A 19,621-nucleotide genomic window follows, 5' to 3' on the forward strand; every position below is an offset into this window, starting at 1 on the left:
TTAATGTAAGAAAAAAATTCTTTAAACAATAATTCAATTCAATATATTTTAAATAAAAACATTTTAAAAAAATTTTGAGAAGCCTTTTTCACTTATAAATACTCAAACTAGACCTTAAAAATGATTTTAGGTGAGATTAAAGTATTTTAAACAAAAGAGAGTAAGGTTGTTTCTAACCTATTCCAAGACTTTTCCGGTTTTTAATTTAGTGAAAATCAGATCTTATCCTCCTTTTCAATTCAACACATGAAAAATGTTCTTTTCTTTCTCTAATCGTGCTACACTACAAAAAAACTGAGTAATTCCGACTAAAAGTTTCCGACTAACTCAAAACAGTCAGAAATTTTCGACTGACAAGAGTTAGTCGGAACTTTTGACTAAATTGCTACAAAGTCAATTTTTGGTCGAAATTTTAAATTGGTGAAAAATTTTGACTAATTTCTGACTGAATTTTAGTCGAAAAAATTCCTACCATTTTCCTACTAAAATTCAGTCGGTAAAAAATCTGTGATCACTCCATATGAACAGACATTATGAAACACTTGGCTTGTCATTGTGTTCCTAATATTAGTTAGGGGATAGTATGGAGTAATTTTTTGGCATTATTTTTAAAAGTTGGGTATTTTTAGCATCATCTAGAGAAAAACCACATATGAACAACAACAACAACAACAACAACAATATAATAATAATAATAATAATAATAATAATAATAATAATAATAATACGACTACTTATACACTAATACTAAACTAATACGACTAATAATAATACACTAATAAAACTAATTACATACCAATACTACACAAATAGTTTAATACGACTAATAATACATTAATTAATACGACTGATAATGCACCAATACGAGTAATAATACACTAATGATACACTAATACGACTAATAATAATAATAATAATAAGAATAAGAATAAGAATAAGAATAAAAATAATAATAATAATAATAATAATAATAATAATAGTATACTAACATCACTAATAATATACTAGTAATGCGCTAATACGAGTAATATTACACTATGACTAACTACAATTTGGAGAAATTTAAAAAATTTGATTAGTATCGTACACTATTATTGGTTTATAATTATAATTGAGATGTATAATTTCAATACCAATACGACTAATTATGTACTAATACTACATTAACCCGAATAATAATGCACTAATACAACTAATGTTCTACTAACAATACACTAATTCGACTAATAATACACTAATATGAGTAATAATATACAAATGCAACTAATAATATACTAATACGACTAATAATATAGTAAGATTAAGTTTTAGCTAAGTAATATATATTAATTAATACGAATAATACTATTCTAATACACGACTAATTTTGTTGCATTTAGGAATATTAGTTGACCACATTTATTTTTAGTAATTTTGCAAATAATTTTGTTCGACTAATTATAATTTTGTTTAATTTTTAATAATTTTGTTCAACTAGTTAATAATAATAATAATAATAATAATAATAATAATAATAGTAACACTAATTTTTAAATGAGACGGTCTCATTGTATGTGACAGAAGAATATGATTAGTCACAGGTAAATGCATGTGGCAGAATAAAATAATTAGCCACGGGTTATGCTTGTGGCAAAAGAATATAATTAGCTACGGAATCTATCGTGACAAAAACAAGAGTTTATAACACAACCATACTTTTCCCGTGGCAACAATCTAGCCACGATCACTTGTGTCACAGTAATCTCTAACTTAAATTTCCGTGACTGGACATTATAGCCATGGAAAATTCTTACTTGTGCTATGACTGCTATTGTGGCACAAGTGATGATTTGAAGTAGTGTTCTAACTTGGTCCTTTGACTATATTTGGTGCACTTCTCTACTTGTAATAAGCTTATGAAATATGAACCCAAACTTCCACTACTTGAATAAGTTAAGCATGATACATGTCATAGATGTTTACAACTATTTCGTACAAGCAAAATTATGCCAAATAGAACCAACCGCAATTTATATGTCCAAAAATCTCAATTATACAACCAAAGCTCCCTAGTAGAAGCACGCAGACAATGATCATCATCAATCGATCAAATATAGCCAACGTAGTTTATCTTGAAATACTAGTCGTATTGTATATATACAAAAAGCAAGCAGATCGGTTCCATGAGGCTCAAAAGAAACCCTTTTTTTTCCGAGAAAATACAAGAGTACGTTAAGCATGTCTCAAGTCAACACGTATTCGTTTAACATCATTTTCCGGGACACTTGCGTCTTCACCATTGAAGCCAGCTGCTGAAACTTGCTCCTATAAAAATTTAAAATGTTTCAGCTCTTGATGCTTAAATTAACACAACGTTCGGGTCAGGATCTCTCCACAACAGATGGTAACTCCATGTAAATATCCAGTCTATAGGGCATCATTTTAATACTCCGGACATGAAACAAAATTCAAGATTGGAGAATACCCTCCATCTCGAAAATTATCTGATTATTGTCATCAATTTCGCAACATCGTGTTAGATGACTTCTACATAACAGCAACATTTCATTACACTAATAACCAACAGTGGGGTTTGGGAAGGTCAGATGTACACAACCTTACCCTTGTTAATGATAAAACTAACAAAAAGCTAGCTTGTTTCCAATTGACCCTTGGTGATAAACATCATGTGTAACTTAACACGAATAAGAACCAAACATGTTTTAATGAACCATTTTACTTTAATCCATTAAAATTCGAAACCAAAAACTATAAATCTTTATCCTCATACATAGATATATTTGTTTCAAAATTCATGCATACGTACAAGCCATCTGACACTACATCACAACATTACCGTATTCTTTTTCTTTTTGTCAGGTATATAAATCCTTCATAATATATATATATATATATATATATATATATATATATATATATATATATATATATATATATATATATATATATATTTAAAAAGTTAATATTACGTCATTAAAAATCAATAACGGAACATACAGTTTTATCAGGAACGACAGCATATTTTCCTGAAGGGAGAACCAACATTTTCCCTGCACACAGTAGGAAAAGTTAATTTTATGAGCTTCACTTATTAATACGGGGGAAAAAGAGGAAAGAGTTTAACCTGCGGATGGATCAGCTTTAGAGGACTCTATTCTTTGACCACCAGACCCCTCCATGCTCAAAGCATCCATGAGCTTCGGAGAGTTCCTGCAATTTGAGGCACGTATTTTCTTTCATCGTCAACTTTAGACTTCAAAATGGCCGAATTTTATTCATCGGTAAAGTGGTCAGCATTTTGAGATCTCCTCGAGTTAAATGGTCAGCATTTCGAGATCAATAAGACATTTTAGCCACAATATTTTGTTTCAAAATATTTTAGCCTACAACAGCAATGCGACGTAAAATGCCTTTCTTCTTAGCCGCTTAATTACATTGTGAAAAAATGGTGTTAGTTGTAATGGTTGTATTTGTAAAAGAAAAACTTTGACCATTAAAACTAAAATCGCATTAAACAGAAGGCTCATACTGTTCTAGCACTAGCTCAAAGGGAAGTCCAATCACCAGATTCTGGACCAAAAACATGTAAGGTTTTCTTGAGCCGGGGGACTCCTTTGGCCGCGCTCTCCTTTATGGGTATAAGTTGCCGCCGTCCTTCCCTCCCCAGACCCTGTCCATAGTTTTTCTATGAGCGGGATACACTGGGTAGGATGATGATGATGTTATTTCCACAAAAGTCCAATGTATGGTTTATCAAGTGCCATCATACCGACCCTACTAAATAAACTAGCTGTGATGCCTAATAATGCTAAAGATGCTCCTACCATGAGAACGATAAGGCGTGGGCCATGGTTGACGTGCTCGAGTTCTAATTTATGAGAGACAAAAAAAGCTATTCAAAAATGGCATCGGAAGTACCTGTCAACAGAGTCTCCATGCCCAAGCTGTCCATTTGTACCTCTTCCCCAAGAGAACACGTTGTTCCTCTCTGTAACAGCCAACGTGTGTCTCCATCCACAACAAATTTGCAGTACTTTCTGATATCAATAAGAGAAAGAGTGATTCATTTAAGGAAATCCTCGATGAATAATGAGCCAAACATCATGGAAATAAAGTTAAGGATAGGGAGTTACCTGATCATTGGGAAAAGAAACTTGCACAGGAGAGCAGCGGTCAGTATAGTCACCTACACCAACCTGTCCAAACTGCACAAGAAAAAGACACAATAATAATTATGAGACCAATGTAAGAGCCACAAAGTTGTGGACATACATCAATTGATGACACTTTTTCAGGAACTAAGCGATCATTTCTGTCACCTAAGCCTAGATTTCCATACCGGCCCCATCCCCAGCCATACACCTCACCAGCTTCTGTGACAGCAGCACTATGCTCAGCACCAGCAGCCACCATTTTCACAGGTATTCCCTAGAAAAGAATATCAAATAGGATTATTTAGCTTTAACGTAACAGAAGCACTACATATATTCTAAACAAGATTATCTTTAGCAAGTCAGAAATCAAGTAAATTTCTAAAATATTACATCATTGTAAGTCATGCTATCTATAAATATGGAAAAATTATTTGCAACTCCTCGGAAATATTATATGTACCTGGAAAACTTGAATCTTTTGTGGGACTTGACAATCCTCTGTTGTGCCAATACCAAGCTGGCCATTTTGGTTCCTTCCCCAACTTTGGTTATTTAAAGACAACATATATTTTAGTCAGTAACAAAGATTTTACATTAGGATATTTGCAAGTATATAATATTCTTATACAAAATATTCTATATTCTCATTTTCAGATTTTCAAATTATCAATAAGTTAGACTTAGACACCAAGAGAATAAACCATAAAAACTAGAAGGGTAGATTTCAAATCATCAAACTTGATAAAGAGACGGCATTTAATAAATGTCAACGCAAAGACAGTAATTGTATATTGAAATCTTGAACATAAGACACCTCTTATAATCGATGAGAAAGAATATTCAATTGCTTAAGTTTAAGCACTTTCCTCTCTAGCTCTATATAAATGAAATAAGAAACAAACAAGGTTGTTCTAGTTCATATCAGTTTTTTAATTAGGATAAATGGAGGAGCAAACAACGATAAACCAACCTTGCTACCTCCCCATCCATAGTGATAGCTAAACAGTGACTATCACCACATGCAATCTGCTTAATCTTGTTACCACCTAGTGCCTTGATTGGATGAGGAATAAATAGATCACTAGAGTTTCCATGACCTAGCCTCCCAAAATCACCCCTGAAAATAAAGATCAAATAAACAGATCAATAAAGTTATTTAACACTCAACAATATTTCTGAATTTAACTACAATGGAACTTGTCTTTGTACAAAACGTCCCCATAAAATGAGGGTTTGGGGAAGGTCCCAAAACAAGGGTGTAGTGGAGGCAAACCTTACCCTAGAGGTTGCCTAGAATCTGGACTCAAACTTATGTCCAGCTAGTCACACAGCAACACTTAGACCGCTGAGCTAAGAATTACAAGAACATGGAAAATTAAAAGGCTTTTAACTAACAAAAATGTTATTGGAATCCAAAGGTATAGTATACCATCCCCAACTGTAGACTTGCAATCGTGGCTCAGAATATGCAAGGGTATGGTCAGCTCCACAAGTAATGGAGTTAACCTCATGTCCGTCTAATGCGCTCAATTGCACAGGTGAAAATCGATCTTCAGCATCTCCATGACCTAATTGTCCATCCTCCCCTTTTCCCCAAGAACAAACCACATTTCCAGCTGAAAAAAAAAAATCAAATCATCAAAACAAAAGTAAAAGAAAATATCAATCTTACAAGAAACTAAAACAACAGTAGTTTTTGTTTTTTTGTTAATATGGGTTTTCTCCTTTTGGAGGACTTAGCGTGTGTGGAAAGGGCATCGACAAGCAACAAGGTAGGTAGCAAACTAATACACTGAGCCAAAAGTTAAAATGAGAATTAATATTGTATTATAACATGGCCACCTGATAGTGCGCAAGAGAGTGATACATTTTGTAAAAGCTAAATCCTTAGAATTTCAATCCTTTAGTATTTTTCACCACTTGAGAAAGTATGGCAATTTTCACATCAAGGTAACAAAGTTAACATATTCTTAACACATAATTTCTTAATTATTCAGTTCTTGAAATGAATCTAAATTTTTTTGCTGGTCTTAGTTTTCATGTTTATAATTCAAAGATCATTGAATTGATTTAAATTCTTAATTGTGTTATACAATCCAACAGATAGGTGTTTTAAAAGAGTGGTTTTAAATAATATTTCGCATCTTGTAAATTGTAATTGAATGTAACCTTTTTGCTTAAAATGGACAACATTTTTTTCTGGATCCGCCACTAGTCATGCGGCTAGCCAAGATAAGGGTGGGGAAAAAGGCTTGTACATGTTCAGGATGCATTCAAACCACAAGTAATTTGTTATGAATTCACTAACACAGTAAATTGGGAATTGAAATAATAAAATGACAAAAGAGAAATTATAATACAAATATGATGATAAAAGGAAGATTACAACTCTAAATGTAATAAAAGGAAAGATAGATCTAGCAATTCGAGAAATTTGAGATCCCCAAAATGAGAATAAACTCAACCAATATCTGTTTACAATAATCATGATGATTATGACCCTCTTATTCCCTTAAATTAAAGCTACCTTTTAATACTATCTTATTCCTCAAGTCTTCCCCAACACGAGAATTACCTAAATTACCCTTTCATAAAACCAAGTATCCAAAATGTCAGTTCATTGCATAATCCAAACAATTCCCAATCCATATATGGCCATAACAATGTTGGATCACTTTTTCATGTAATAATTTCATCCAATTAACATAAGACTTAAAAAGCACTAGAGATTATCAAAACTATTCAAGACACTACCAGAAAATGGACTGAACCATCAAGTAAGTCCAACACATTTATTCTTTAATCAATGCTAAGGTTGATCATATTCAACCTGAATTTAGGGTCCATCACTTCCAACCAAAAGTCAAGGTTAATAGATTTCAAGTTTAACCAGAATTTAAGTTTGATCATTTAAGTTCTCAAACTTCCGGCTAAATCAATATTAGCTTAAATCGAACCTAATTAAGTAGATTGACAAGTGTATCAGCTATGTTTCCAAAGTATCCACCAAGTATCTTCAAATATAATACAATACAGTACATATCAAGCAAAAGGGAAAATTCTGGTGGGCGGTGATAACAATAGAACTACATGCTTCATACTAGAAATTTGGCACACTCATACGCAGCACTCGAGTTGATTAGTTTTTGCTTACAACCATAATATCCACCAAAAGACCTCTCACTAATGCTAAGACCTACCACCTAGAGTGCAACAAACAAGTCTCATCTCAAGGCAACTGCCCTCTAATTCAAGCAGCTCTCCAAGTAGAGATGGTCATGGGACCAGGACCTAATGGACTCGCCCCAGACCCACCTTTTTAAGAGTTTGGATCTCATTTTTTGAGACTTATCAGGTCCAGGTCGTGTCTGGATCTCAAAAATAAATAACGGGTCCAAGTCCGAGTCCAGACCTTCAGACCTAAGCCTGGACCCAAACTCAACATATAGACCTAGATCCCAGACTCATACCTTAAAATATTTTATATTTTGTTACAGACATGCACTTCTTTGACCCTAGAATTTATTCAATCATGCCGCAACTTCTCTTTCTTTGTGCCCCATTTCATTTCTATCTTCTTTCATCCCTAACTCTGCTATCCTTCCCTCTCCCTAACACGAAATTTTACAGCCAGCCTCACTCCCTCTCCCTAACAAGACTTGCCTTCCGTAAATTGTCGCCACTGCACCATCTACAGCTTTGGTAATCCTTTGGCTTTGATTCCTTCTTTCTAGTACCTTGTTTTTCTAACTCTTGAAATTTCTCTACAATTAGGGTTTCCTTCTTGTTTCTCTCTAATTAAATCTACTCTTCCTAAAAATACTCTACATGATTCAATATACTTCATGTTTTCTTTTTATGGAATTTCTTTCGACATCCTTGACTGGAATGCCCACAATCCATCAAATGAAAAGTTAATTTTGAATCGTTTGTTTGTAATTGTTACTGTACTCAAAAAATGATAAAACTTCACAAAACATTCAATTTATACTAGAAAAGATTGACGCCCAACATTGAAGGGTGCCCCGAAATTCTAATAAGCCATGATTTCTCAGCTTTTGCTGGTTTTTTATATTTGGTAATGGAGAAGTTGCCGTTTGTTCTTATTATTAGCTTCTTTTTTTGGGGGGGAACTCGTGGCTGAAGGAGTTGGTTTTTTTGAATTCTTCATGAGCTCTAAGTTTATAGTACGAGGCTCAAACTTTATGCTACCATGCCAAGGGATAGCCACAGCCCTTATATACATCCTTACACTAACGACCCGTTTGGTACATGGTATTAGAGGGCGGTAATGGTTATAAAATTAAGTAATAAAAAATTTAGTTGTTTGGATGCCTTGAATGGTAATGGATGGTAATAAAATAAGGTAATGAAATTACCAAAAAAAGCCATTTTTATTACCATCAAACAACCTGGTATTAGGCTGTAATGATAATGAAGTATTACTGTGATAATAAAATAAGGTAATGTTGTTTCGAGCTGAAGAAAAAAAGGTAATGTATGTAATTATCCAAAAAAATATTATTATTAAAAAAAGAATCATTAGATAGAATAATTTAGATCCAATAATGCTTTTAGATACAAATATACAATAATGAAACTAACAGTCATTACCATTTTTTATTACTAACAACCAAATGCAATCAATGGAATATTATCTTCCATTACCATTCTTTAGTGATGCACACCAAACAAAAGAATTTTCATTACTAATTCTCATATCCATTCCTTCATTACTATTGTCATTACAACATTTCATTCCCATTACTTCATTACCATCAACCGAACGGGCTGTAAAAGTATTCTTTAAGACCTATTAAGGACCCTAGACCCATAAGACCGTCAGGGTCTAGGTATCGGTCTAAAATTTTGAGAAACTTAGGGTCACGGTTCGGGTCAAGCTCTGGATCCATTAAAAATTAATGGGTTTGAGTCTGAATCTAGCTGAACCCGTCCCATGACCATCCATATCTCCAACACAAATATCCCTGATCAAGAACAGCCAACCAACAAATTTGTGTGTACATAGTCATAATTATTAATGGTACCAATACATCATGGGAATCAGGTTAGCATATGCATCCATAATATACGGTTAATAGTATTTCTTCCTGTACAGATAAGTTTCAAAACCAGGATTTGGCTACAATCCTTCCATAATCTTTACCAATTATTGACAATGACAACCTAGCATGAAGCCAACCACTCAAACTAAGTAGTTGAAAATTCATTACTTGAAAAACATAAAATTTTTAATCTTATTGCTCAGTAAATCAATGAATATCCCATATATCAAGTAATAAACTTTTCTTCTAATCTTCGTGTCAAAATTCATAATCTTCACTCATCCTCCAAACCACAAGATCATCAAAAAATTCCATAGTCCAATGAACAAAAGAAAAAACAAAAACCGTAATCAAACAAAAGAATCATTAAAGCACCAAATGAATAAATTCTATGATATTTCTATATAGAAAAGGAATTCTTACAGAGAAGAGCAACAGAATGACTAGCACCAGCTGAAATAAGAAGAATCTGACGAATATTTTGGTGGGTATTACTACTTCTTTCTTCTTTTGCAGCTTCAGCAACAAAAGTTTGATCTTTTTCTTGTGTACCCATTTCTTGATCAAAGAAGAATAATCAAGAAATCTTGAATTTCACCCCCAAAAACACATGAAAAAAGGAAACCGAGCAAAAAAAAAAATAACTCCTTTGGCTACTGTGGAGTGTGAAGTGGAAAGCTAAGAAGTGACAAGGACAGTAAGAAGAATAAGGGAAAGAAAATAGGGGTATTTATAGTGAAAGAGATTGAGCATGTGGCTAGTAAGCGCAGGTATCAAAGTAATTTGGCGAAAAATTGAACAACGACCTAAATTATATTGAATAAGTAATTTGATTTGATAGATAAAAAAAATTTGGTTTGACTATATTTTAAATTTGGTTTGGTTTGAATTGAATTTTTATTATAATTTGGTGTTCGGTTTGGACTCAGTCTAGGGTCCAATAAAACCGAAAAACCAAAATATTAAAGGCATGTTATATCTTTCATTTGATTTGTTTGAATTTTTGTCTTTATTTTCAGAATTTTGTTAAAAGTTTTTTACTTGTTCAAATTAAAAACTCTAAAATTATTAAAATCTATATAGAAGCTTTAGAAAGAATGATTTTGAAACAATACATGCAAATTTGATTTTCATTGCAAAATGTACAAATCGGTGCAATTCAGTCTATTCGCTTCAATTTGAATTGGTATGTTAAAACTCGGTTCGGTTCAATTTGGATTATAAATATTATGATTTGGATTTGGACTGAAAATATCAAAACCGAATTTTATTCGGTTTGATTTGGATTTATATCAAATTCAAACTAAAATCCAAACTTTCACCCCTAATCGGTATTATCCCATTTTATTGGGAGAAGAGAAAAAATTGAGTTTGAGACACTTAACTTCATCTGTTCCAAAATATTCGCTAAATTAGAAATAATGGTACTATTTATTTTTCGGGTTTATTTTATATATTTTGTCTAATATGTAAGAAAAAATATAATAAGTGGAATCTTATTTAAATCGTCTAATCGCATATTTTTTTAACAAAAAATGTGAATCTTAAAAGTGCCTCAAATTCAAACGAATAAAATGCGTCAAATATAAAGGATAAATGACATAAAATTTGAAATTGAATTGAATTTCAAGTGAAGATATGCAGTAAAAAAAGGGCAGAGAGTAAACAAGTGCTCAAAAGTTCATTATCACCTTTTCTTTCTTTTTAGAATATCGTTATTTTTTATAAATCTAATTTTTGAAAATGTCTTTCAACTCATTTTATATTTATACCTCTCTAATTTCTCCCTATATAAACGCCTCAATTAAAATTCAACATCAAAACAAGGATGATGATTTTGTGTGACTTGACCTAGGTGGAGTGCACTTTTTGTCTGACTGATTTTTTTTAGTTGGTTTATTTCTTAGTTACTTTTTATTAATATATGCAGTAAAGTTTTGAAAATTTAAGTGACGATATTGATTATTTTATTTATTTTTATTACGGATATACAATCAAATCAGTAGATGAATTGCATCATTGGGCCAACAAGATAGGTGTTGAAATCAATTTTCATTTCACTCATGCGTCATATATGCAAAAAGATGATCATTCCACTTTTAGTTTATATCTACATTGCCATCTTTACGGTAAATTTAGAAGTCAGTTGCATGATATAGATAACGCCGCTCGACAGGGATCTTGAAGTAGAAAACCATGAGAAAGAACATGGATGGTGAGTGTGTCGGAAACAATCAAACATCTGTAGGTCCACCTGACTAGGGGGCCAGGGTGAAGTAATAACCCAATTCTTATTGGTAGCCTGCCTACGTCTCCTAGCCTAGGGAGCGACCTCATCCACTAGTTTGTCTAGTACCACCACCAGTAGAAGTACTAGAGCTGGCCTGTGTGCACATAGATTTAACCAGCTATCTAGCCCCAGACAACCAATCCAATCTATATAGACTGCTCCATAAACACTTGGTGGTTACTCTGTCTCTCTTCCTCATCACTCAACCCCAAATAATTATGTGCGCTCATAGGGTCTTCAAATAGGTCTACGCACATTTTCTAAAGTGTTAAACCACTAGACTTAATTATGTGTAGTCACCTGCTCCTGCCAAGTATAATGAGTTGACCTTGTAACACCCCTTTCACTAAGATCCCCTCAAAGAAGCATAGGTATAGAGCTATTGCTAGACAATAGAAGCTAAAAAAATCGATGTCTCCATCGTGATTACGAGCCATATTACTACACATTTCATGATAAAATAACAACATAAGTAAATAATTACTAATAAACATTAAATTGCGTAACTAATATGAATAATTACTAATTATTTCATGGCCAATTTTTTTATTATTAATTAAACCAAACAGAGAAAAAAAATATTAATTAAATAAAGAAAAAAATCAAATATAAATTAAACAAAAAACATAATTATATTTGAAAAAATTAAATCGCACAAAATGTACAACTAGGACGAATTTCCTGTTTTTTAAAAATTGACGAAGATTCGAATTTAAATTGATAAATTTTTAAAAATAAGTTTTAGCGATTTTTGGAGAGATCAAAGTGTTGTAGAGTTGTATGTAAGGCTGAACAAGATTTGGTCTAAACCACAAACCAAACTAGACCAAACCGTAATTTTAATATTTGGTCTGGTCTATGATCTAAACAATCTGGTCTGGTTTTTTCAAAAAAAACTTACGGTTTACGGTCTGGTCCCGGTTTTTTATTTGTCAGACCAGACCAGACCGCAAACCGTATTATGACCAAATATCATAATTTTTTCCTTAAAAAAATATATTGCTACTTAGATATTTTGAGATGTAGTTATTTTTATATAGTAATACATACTTGAATAATGTTAATGCAATCAACTAATTATAAATTATTATATTTGGTGATCGTAGGTGCGAAATATTTGTATAAGCACATTATTAATTTGGGAAAATATAAAAATAAAAAATCATAGACTAGACCAGACTAGACTGTTGTAGAACGATTTTGGCCGATCCGGTCTGGTGATTTAAACAGTCTAATCCGGTCTGGAAAAATTCCAAATCAAAATTTTTGATTTAGTCTGATTTTAGTGTCAGATCAACCGGACCGTATATACCTCTAGTGGTATGAGGGTATTTATAAGGAATTTAAAATCAAATGTATTTTCGTAATTTTATTTTAAAAAGTGACGACAAAATTTAAGAGGTGAGAAAATAGATTTGTAGCATTCATTGCATTGAATAAATTACAATTACTAAGAGAGCAGAAAGACAGAATTATGCAGGGTTACAATGTTGTTGTGCCATTTTCCTCCTACACCACTCATTTGCTTTTAAATTACTATGTCTTTATTATACACTATATTTTCACTATAGTAAAAGCTTTTAACTAGGACAAACTAGCTTGGTGCTCTAGTATTTACTCCTACCAGGAATACTTCTTACCAAAGATAAGTGTATTTCTCTTATATAAGTTATATATATTTACCATTTTGGATTGTCTTTAATAACGAAAATTAGTGTATTTGTTATGGGGTCAAATAAATAAATTTATAATTTATTTAGTCAAACCCTAAACTACCCACATCGGTTTAATAATTTCCTAAAATAATTATCCACTACTCACCATAACCTACCTCTCACCCATCATACCCATGATTTCCACATTAATTCACTAACTTTCATTCTACCATTATAAATACATGTTGCATACATCATTTGCACTCGACTAAGCTTTTGTCTTCCTACTGTTACTCCATAAAAATACACCGCCTTCTTACTTACAATCTACACTTAACCAAATATCCTTCAATTGATCTAAACTCATTCTATAATCCGTTAATCTTGCATTCATCAATTATCAAATGTTCATTACTTTTTTTTTCGATCCGACTTGAGCGTTGGAAGGGTTTTTCGGAAAACCACCCCCGGGCAAGGCTAACGTTGTATTGCAGTATTTGAGGTCTCATAAGCGGAAGGATCATAAACACTTTCAGCATATTGACATTTGTACCTGATTACACCTATCTCTAGGTATTTTAAGTGTGTAACACCTCTTCATTTTTATGATGTCATTAATTATTATTATTGTAATCACTTTTGGAGATTTTATAAATATATTAAGTTATTTTGAGTTAAGTCTCAATAAATTTCATTCACATAAGAATTTAAATATTGACATATTTAGATTAACAATAGATTTGCGACTACTAAACTAAAGAGGTTCAAATTAAAATTATTATTTTATAAAAATTTGTGAGCACACGAAGGTCCACCGCAAGAAGACGAATCTAGATAAATAAATAAATAAATGAATAAACAAAATAAAAATAATGGGTTAGGGTTTTAAGTGAGATAACTCTTTCCTCACCTTGCAAAACCATGGCTGCCATCCCTGTTTTCCCTCTCTTCCTCACGTTCCCTCACCTTTACAACAGCCGGCAGCACACAAGCCCAGCAGCAGCAGCAACCATGACTTCCTCCACCAGTTCGGCTGCATTTTTCCTTCCCCATGATAGCCACCAGCAAACCGGCCCAACTCCTCCCTCCAAGGGCAGCTGCTGCTGCGTCTGCTTTTCCTGACCAGCAGCAACGGCTGTTTTGGCCTCCCACCGTCACCGAGCTCCATCTACGACACCATAACTACAACAATTAACTATAGTTTCACCTCTTTTTCTAGTTCCCCCATTGTAAGCCACCAATTCTTTCTCTAGTTAGTTTTTCTAGTTTAATTGGAATTTTGTTTAAGTTATGAGTTTTGGATTGTATTAATTTTATTGAATCATACTGTAACAGACTCAAAATTCTTAATTTTAATCTTCCGATTAATTATTTCGAATTTTCAATTCAAATCTCTAATCCTTTGATTATCCATTTCAAACCATCTTTAATTCCTAAATCTTTTCCGATTTTGTAATTTCTTTCAAATATTAAACTTTAAAATAGTATTTTTTGTTTAAAATCTTTTTATAAGCACTAAAATATTATTTTATTATTTTATAGTACGAAAAGTAAAATTTAATTATTATATTCACGGTTTTGTAAAACGTTACGTTTTAACTTTTTTTCCTTAAACTAACATTACTACTTATTATTTTAACCTTATAATTTTGATTTAATTATTTTATACATAAAAATGAGTCGTATTTTTATTATTAACATTAAGTATAGTTTAAGCAAAATTTTCTAAGTAAACTACATATTTTCATGATCAAATTTACCCATTATTTTAAAGTATATTCACTTGTACATATTAGAACAAAAATTTGATAAACCAAAATCCTTTCTATAGTAACCCATGATGTTCATCACTTACACAAGCTATCACTATTTCCTTACACAAGCTAACTTTTTTCTACTCTCCAAACTTTTACGCATTCACTTACACACTCCAACTCTTACACATTTTAAATCACTTACACAATTTAACCTTCTTTTATACTCCTAACACTCTTTTTCATACAATCTAATGAACTACAAAGTTGCTCAAACCCATTATAAATACCCCCTTAGCCATAAGATCACTTACACCACCATCATCAAATCTTTCTAACATTCTTTCTTATATTTTCACTTCATTAAAATCTTACTATATTAATACCTTTATTATTAATTGAAGAAATTCAAGAACATGAAGCTTAGAACACTCTTTATTTAGCTTAAATCATCATCATTATGGAGCATTATTGGGTTATTACTTTGAGTACTTAATGTATCATTATTTTTGGAGTTTAGATTTAATTATTTTGGGAGCTTAAAAGATTATCATTATTTTGGGAGTTTGGATTAACTATCTTTGGAGCATTATTGTTTATCTTGGAGGGTATTATTTCTTATATTATTTTTCTAATTAGTACTTAGTACTAATCCTTGGTGTTAGTATGTTATAACTTCTTACCCTACTTTTTTTGTGGAATTTTACATTATATTTACTTTATAATATGCAAAGTATGAAATATGCTAATATGTTTTAGTGGAAAGTTAGTTTAATGAAAATTATGACCAAAATTATATTAAGTATGTGTATGCTAAAAGTATTTTTTGGTATGTTAACTTAATAATCATTGAACAAGTTTAGGAAATTGGGTGCAAAATTATATTCTAGTGATATTAAGTATGATTCATGTTATAAACTAGTGCTAGTATGTTTATGAGTTATGTGTTATATTAGGAATGTTATTATATTTAAGAATTTTTATGTTAAAACTTTATTAATATGTTTATGTTAGCCTTCAAATTAGTTTTTAAGGTAGTAAGTTATTTTATAAACTTATATTAAGTATGGTTATATTAAGAATATTGTTATTATACTTTATTTTGAGATTTAAGTTTATCCTTAAGGTTATAGTTAATTTCTAAGTTATTGCGTAAAGTTTTTATTTTTTTTAAGTGGTTATGTTAATTATTTAAAGCTAGGATTTAGTATGAAAAAATTAAATTAAGTCGTCCTTTTTATGTGAAAAGGGCCCAAAATACTTATAGGCCATTCGACCACTATCATATAAAAAAAAGAGTTTGATTCACTATTTTAAATTATTACAACTATTTTTGTGATAATAATAAAATAACAATTTAAAAAGATATGTTTGAGAAATTTTTATAAGTTATTAAATATTGAAGTGTTTTTCTTGAGAATATGAGATTTCATAATAAAAGTACTCCCTCCGTTCCTTTTTGTTTTTCCACATTACTAAAACGGGTAGTTCTATAAGTTTTTCCACTTTAGAATACTTTCCATTTTTGGAAAGTTTTTTTTCCCATTTATACCCCTCAAATACCCTCTTTTACCCTATATATTTTTATTTTAAATGTTGGATTCAATTACGGTATGTGTGCAGCCTCCTTCATTTAACACCATCATCATTTTCTGCTTCCTCTCCCCACGTTGCTTTCTCTCTCTTCCTTGAGTTTCTTCCATGGCTTTCTTAGCTTTTATCCCCTGTTCATTCCTCTTTTTTACTCCATTTTTACTGCATTAAAATGTAGATCGGAATTTGGTCTTCATTTTGATGTTCGTTTTGTGAATTTTGGTTGAGTTTTTTTTTTCAAGCCCTCTGTTTTGCTTTCTTCTTCGACTTCCATTGTTACTGTTTGAAGCCTTTGTTTGTCCATGACAACCGTCGAATCTAAGAGTGATTCGACCATACCATCATACCTTTATGACGGTTTGTGTGATCGTGGAGAATTTTGTTCTTGTTCCATTAATGGGAGGTCACACTCTTATTCAAATGAAATTCTTAAATGGACTAAAAAAGATCTTGAGGCATATCAAAAGGCGATGGAGGATGATGCTACATCTAGGTATCGTGATTCTACCCCTTCTCCTAATGTTGAAGAAGAAGAAGATCTTGAGGCATATCAAAAGTGTCCATCTCATGTTAATCCTTCAACTCCATCAAAGATTCATGAAGACCAAGTTAATTTGGTTGTCCCTGACACTCCTGAGGAAGTTATTGCTGCAAGGGGTAAAAAAACCCTAAAAAACGCACGTGAATTATGTAATTTTTTCTTGAATTTCCTTTTCATTGTACACTCATGATAAGTGCTGGTGATGTTTGCTGTTGGATTTGTTTGATTTTGTGATGTTTGATGTTGGATTTTTTCTGAACCTTTTTGATTTCGTCTTATTTTTTTTGGAAGTCTGTTCTTGAAATTTTTTTAAAAACCCCTGTGATGTGTTTATGCAATTACTTGACTTAAAATCTGAAAAATTATCTATAATTACTTGGTTGAGTAGCAATTGTGTACAATCGGCACATCATATGATATTTTTTTTCATGTACAGTAATTTGCGTCATTTCTTGTTGAAATTTTAAAAAGCTGAGAGGTTCAAAGACCTCAATGATGAATCAGGGGGCAAAAAAACTGAAATGATCATTATATAATGACATAAATACATATACATGATCTTAAATTTCCATTTTGATGTTGATTTCATAATTAGTTGCTCCTAAGTTTTATAGAAACAATTTTGATGATGAAAAAAAATAAACTGAGGGGCTGTAATTTATAATCACCTTTGACATTCTTCCACTGCTTCATCATATGCTTCAAGTATTTGTTGATTAAGTTGTGCAGCATCTTCATTTTCTGTTTGTGTGCCTTGCTGATTTGTGCTTGGGTTAAGGAAACGTACACATTCCCTAACCAATTGTGATGGTACTCGCACTTGTATTCGTAACCTTCCATTGTCTTCTTGAACTTTCTTACCTAGGTGTGGCTGAACATAGTCATTAGACCTTTTAACCTTTAGGATTTCATTTAAGTTGTGTTGTAATGAAATCCAAACATTGGTTAAAGTCTTTGGATGTAACTCTTCGAATGCATCGTCCACTGCTTTTATTAACTCATTCATGTTCTTTGGCATTTTCTTATGCATAAGTGATTGTATGCTCCTAAAAAAACCCAAATCTAGAATATTACAATCGGGACTATTTGGTGGTTGTTGAGTTAGAATGAATGTAAAACCCCCTTGCCTATTGTGTCATTGCCAAATTGGATCATCATTTTTTATGTGAACCCTTGCATTATCTTGTTGGATGAAAATTATCGATGGACCATCACTTGGCCATTTTCTTAGAATTGCTGGAATTAATTGTTCAATGAGCATGCTCCTATAAACTTCCTGAGTAACCGAATCAGTTGGTTTAATTTCTATAGACCCCCTTGGACGGTTAATTGAATTTCTTTGTGCTGCAACCCTACTTACGAAAGGAAAAATTCCGATTTTCCCATCAAATGTGCATTGGCCATATCGATTCCATCTAGGCCTTGCAACCGCCCCTAAAAACATAGCTTTTGGAATGAATTTTGATGACTTTCCCGCCCTATATGGAATTTTTTCTTTGTGTGCTATATAAACTCTTTGTGTCTTCTTGGTTAAGTAAAACCATTTTTCATCAATATGTATGAAGTCATACATACCTTTATACATTGGATGAAGATGAATTGTATCTTCTTGAATGAGACTTAAAATCCACTCAACCCTTCTTGCCTTGTTTGCATCCGTTAAATAAGGGTGTAATGGATTTGAATGTGCCTTAATCTCCCCCCTTCGTATCAATCGCCAAACCGTTGTTGGTGCCAAGTCTAAGCATGTTGCAACATCTCTTATGCATGTACGTTCACCCATTGGTTTAGATTCAAGTACGTTTGGTGGCACTTGAACTCTTTTTCTTCGACAATTCTTGTACTTTGAATCGACAACATAAGGCTTGTTTTCTTCTTTGGTTTCAATTGCACGTTTCCATATGTTTCGAATTGTTCTTGGTGTGTAACCGTATTTGTTTGCTATTCGTACGAATGTACCATGTGGGAGTGAGTCACTTACTTTAAGTGACAACATTTCATGTAAAATGAGATGCCTCATGTCGTTTGTAAGCCTTGTTTTACGTTGATGTTGCTGTTCTATTTGTTGTGCATCATTTTCTTGTGGTTCCTCGTCGGAACTGGAGCTTGACTCTGGATCGTATGCATTTGATCCAAAATACCAAGCCCCCTCTACCTCATCTTCATCATTTGAAGCCATTACAAGGCTAATGATGTTGGTGGACAGTTGTTTTTGGTGGGAGTGAGGCTGCTGTTTGGGTTTAATATAGTTGCTGTGAGGCTGTTTGCTGGACTTTTGATACTGTTTGCTGGACTTTTGATACTGTTTGCTGGACAAGTACTGTGAGGCTGCTGTTTTATGCTTAAATAAGATGATTAGGAATTTGTAAGGTCATTTTTTTGGAGATTGTACTTGTAATTCTTCATTATATTAATCCATGTATTTCTAATTTGGCCAATGCAAGGCCAAATTATGCTGTTTTGGATGGTTGGAAATTTTGTATTTGGTCCATGTACTTCTAATTTTTCCCTCCTTTTTTTTAGAACCAAAAATGTAAACTTTCCCAATTTGGAAAGTGGTTACTTTCC

The 19,621-nt window shown here is 32.3% G+C and overlaps 2 protein-coding genes across 3 annotated transcripts; both read right to left on the reverse strand.

Annotated features, from left to right (window-relative positions):
• Positions 1-1,543: 1,543 nt before the first annotated feature.
• LOC130817977 (ultraviolet-B receptor UVR8-like) lies at positions 1,544-9,929 on the reverse strand. Of its 2 annotated transcripts, XM_057683983.1 has the most exons (10): positions 9,644-9,929; positions 5,584-5,770; positions 5,125-5,271; positions 4,615-4,696; positions 4,273-4,428; positions 4,134-4,205; positions 3,919-4,037; positions 3,125-3,210; positions 2,998-3,050; positions 1,544-2,304 (listed from the first exon to the last, which is right to left on the reverse strand). In XM_057683983.1, exons 1-10 carry the CDS (start codon positions 9,774-9,776, stop codon positions 2,212-2,214), a joined length of 1,128 nt encoding a protein of 375 aa, XP_057539966.1. In that variant the 5' UTR covers positions 9,777-9,929; the 3' UTR covers positions 1,544-2,211. The 2 variants fall into 2 exon arrangements, with proteins under 2 accessions (XP_057539966.1, XP_057539967.1); XM_057683984.1 differs by lacking the exons at positions 1,544-2,304; positions 2,998-3,050; positions 3,125-3,210 and adding an exon at positions 3,217-3,670.
• An 8,259-nt stretch (positions 9,930-18,188) lies between these two features.
• Positions 18,189-19,232, reverse strand: LOC130818537 (uncharacterized). The gene has a single exon (XM_057684704.1). It carries the CDS (start codon positions 19,230-19,232, stop codon positions 18,189-18,191), a length of 1,044 nt encoding a protein of 347 aa, XP_057540687.1.
• Positions 19,233-19,621: the final 389 nt, after the last annotated feature.

Source organism: Amaranthus tricolor, chromosome 7 (assembly GCF_026212465.1).
Source record: "Amaranthus tricolor cultivar Red isolate AtriRed21 chromosome 7, ASM2621246v1, whole genome shotgun sequence".
NCBI lineage: Eukaryota > Viridiplantae > Streptophyta > Magnoliopsida > Caryophyllales > Amaranthaceae > Amaranthus > Amaranthus tricolor.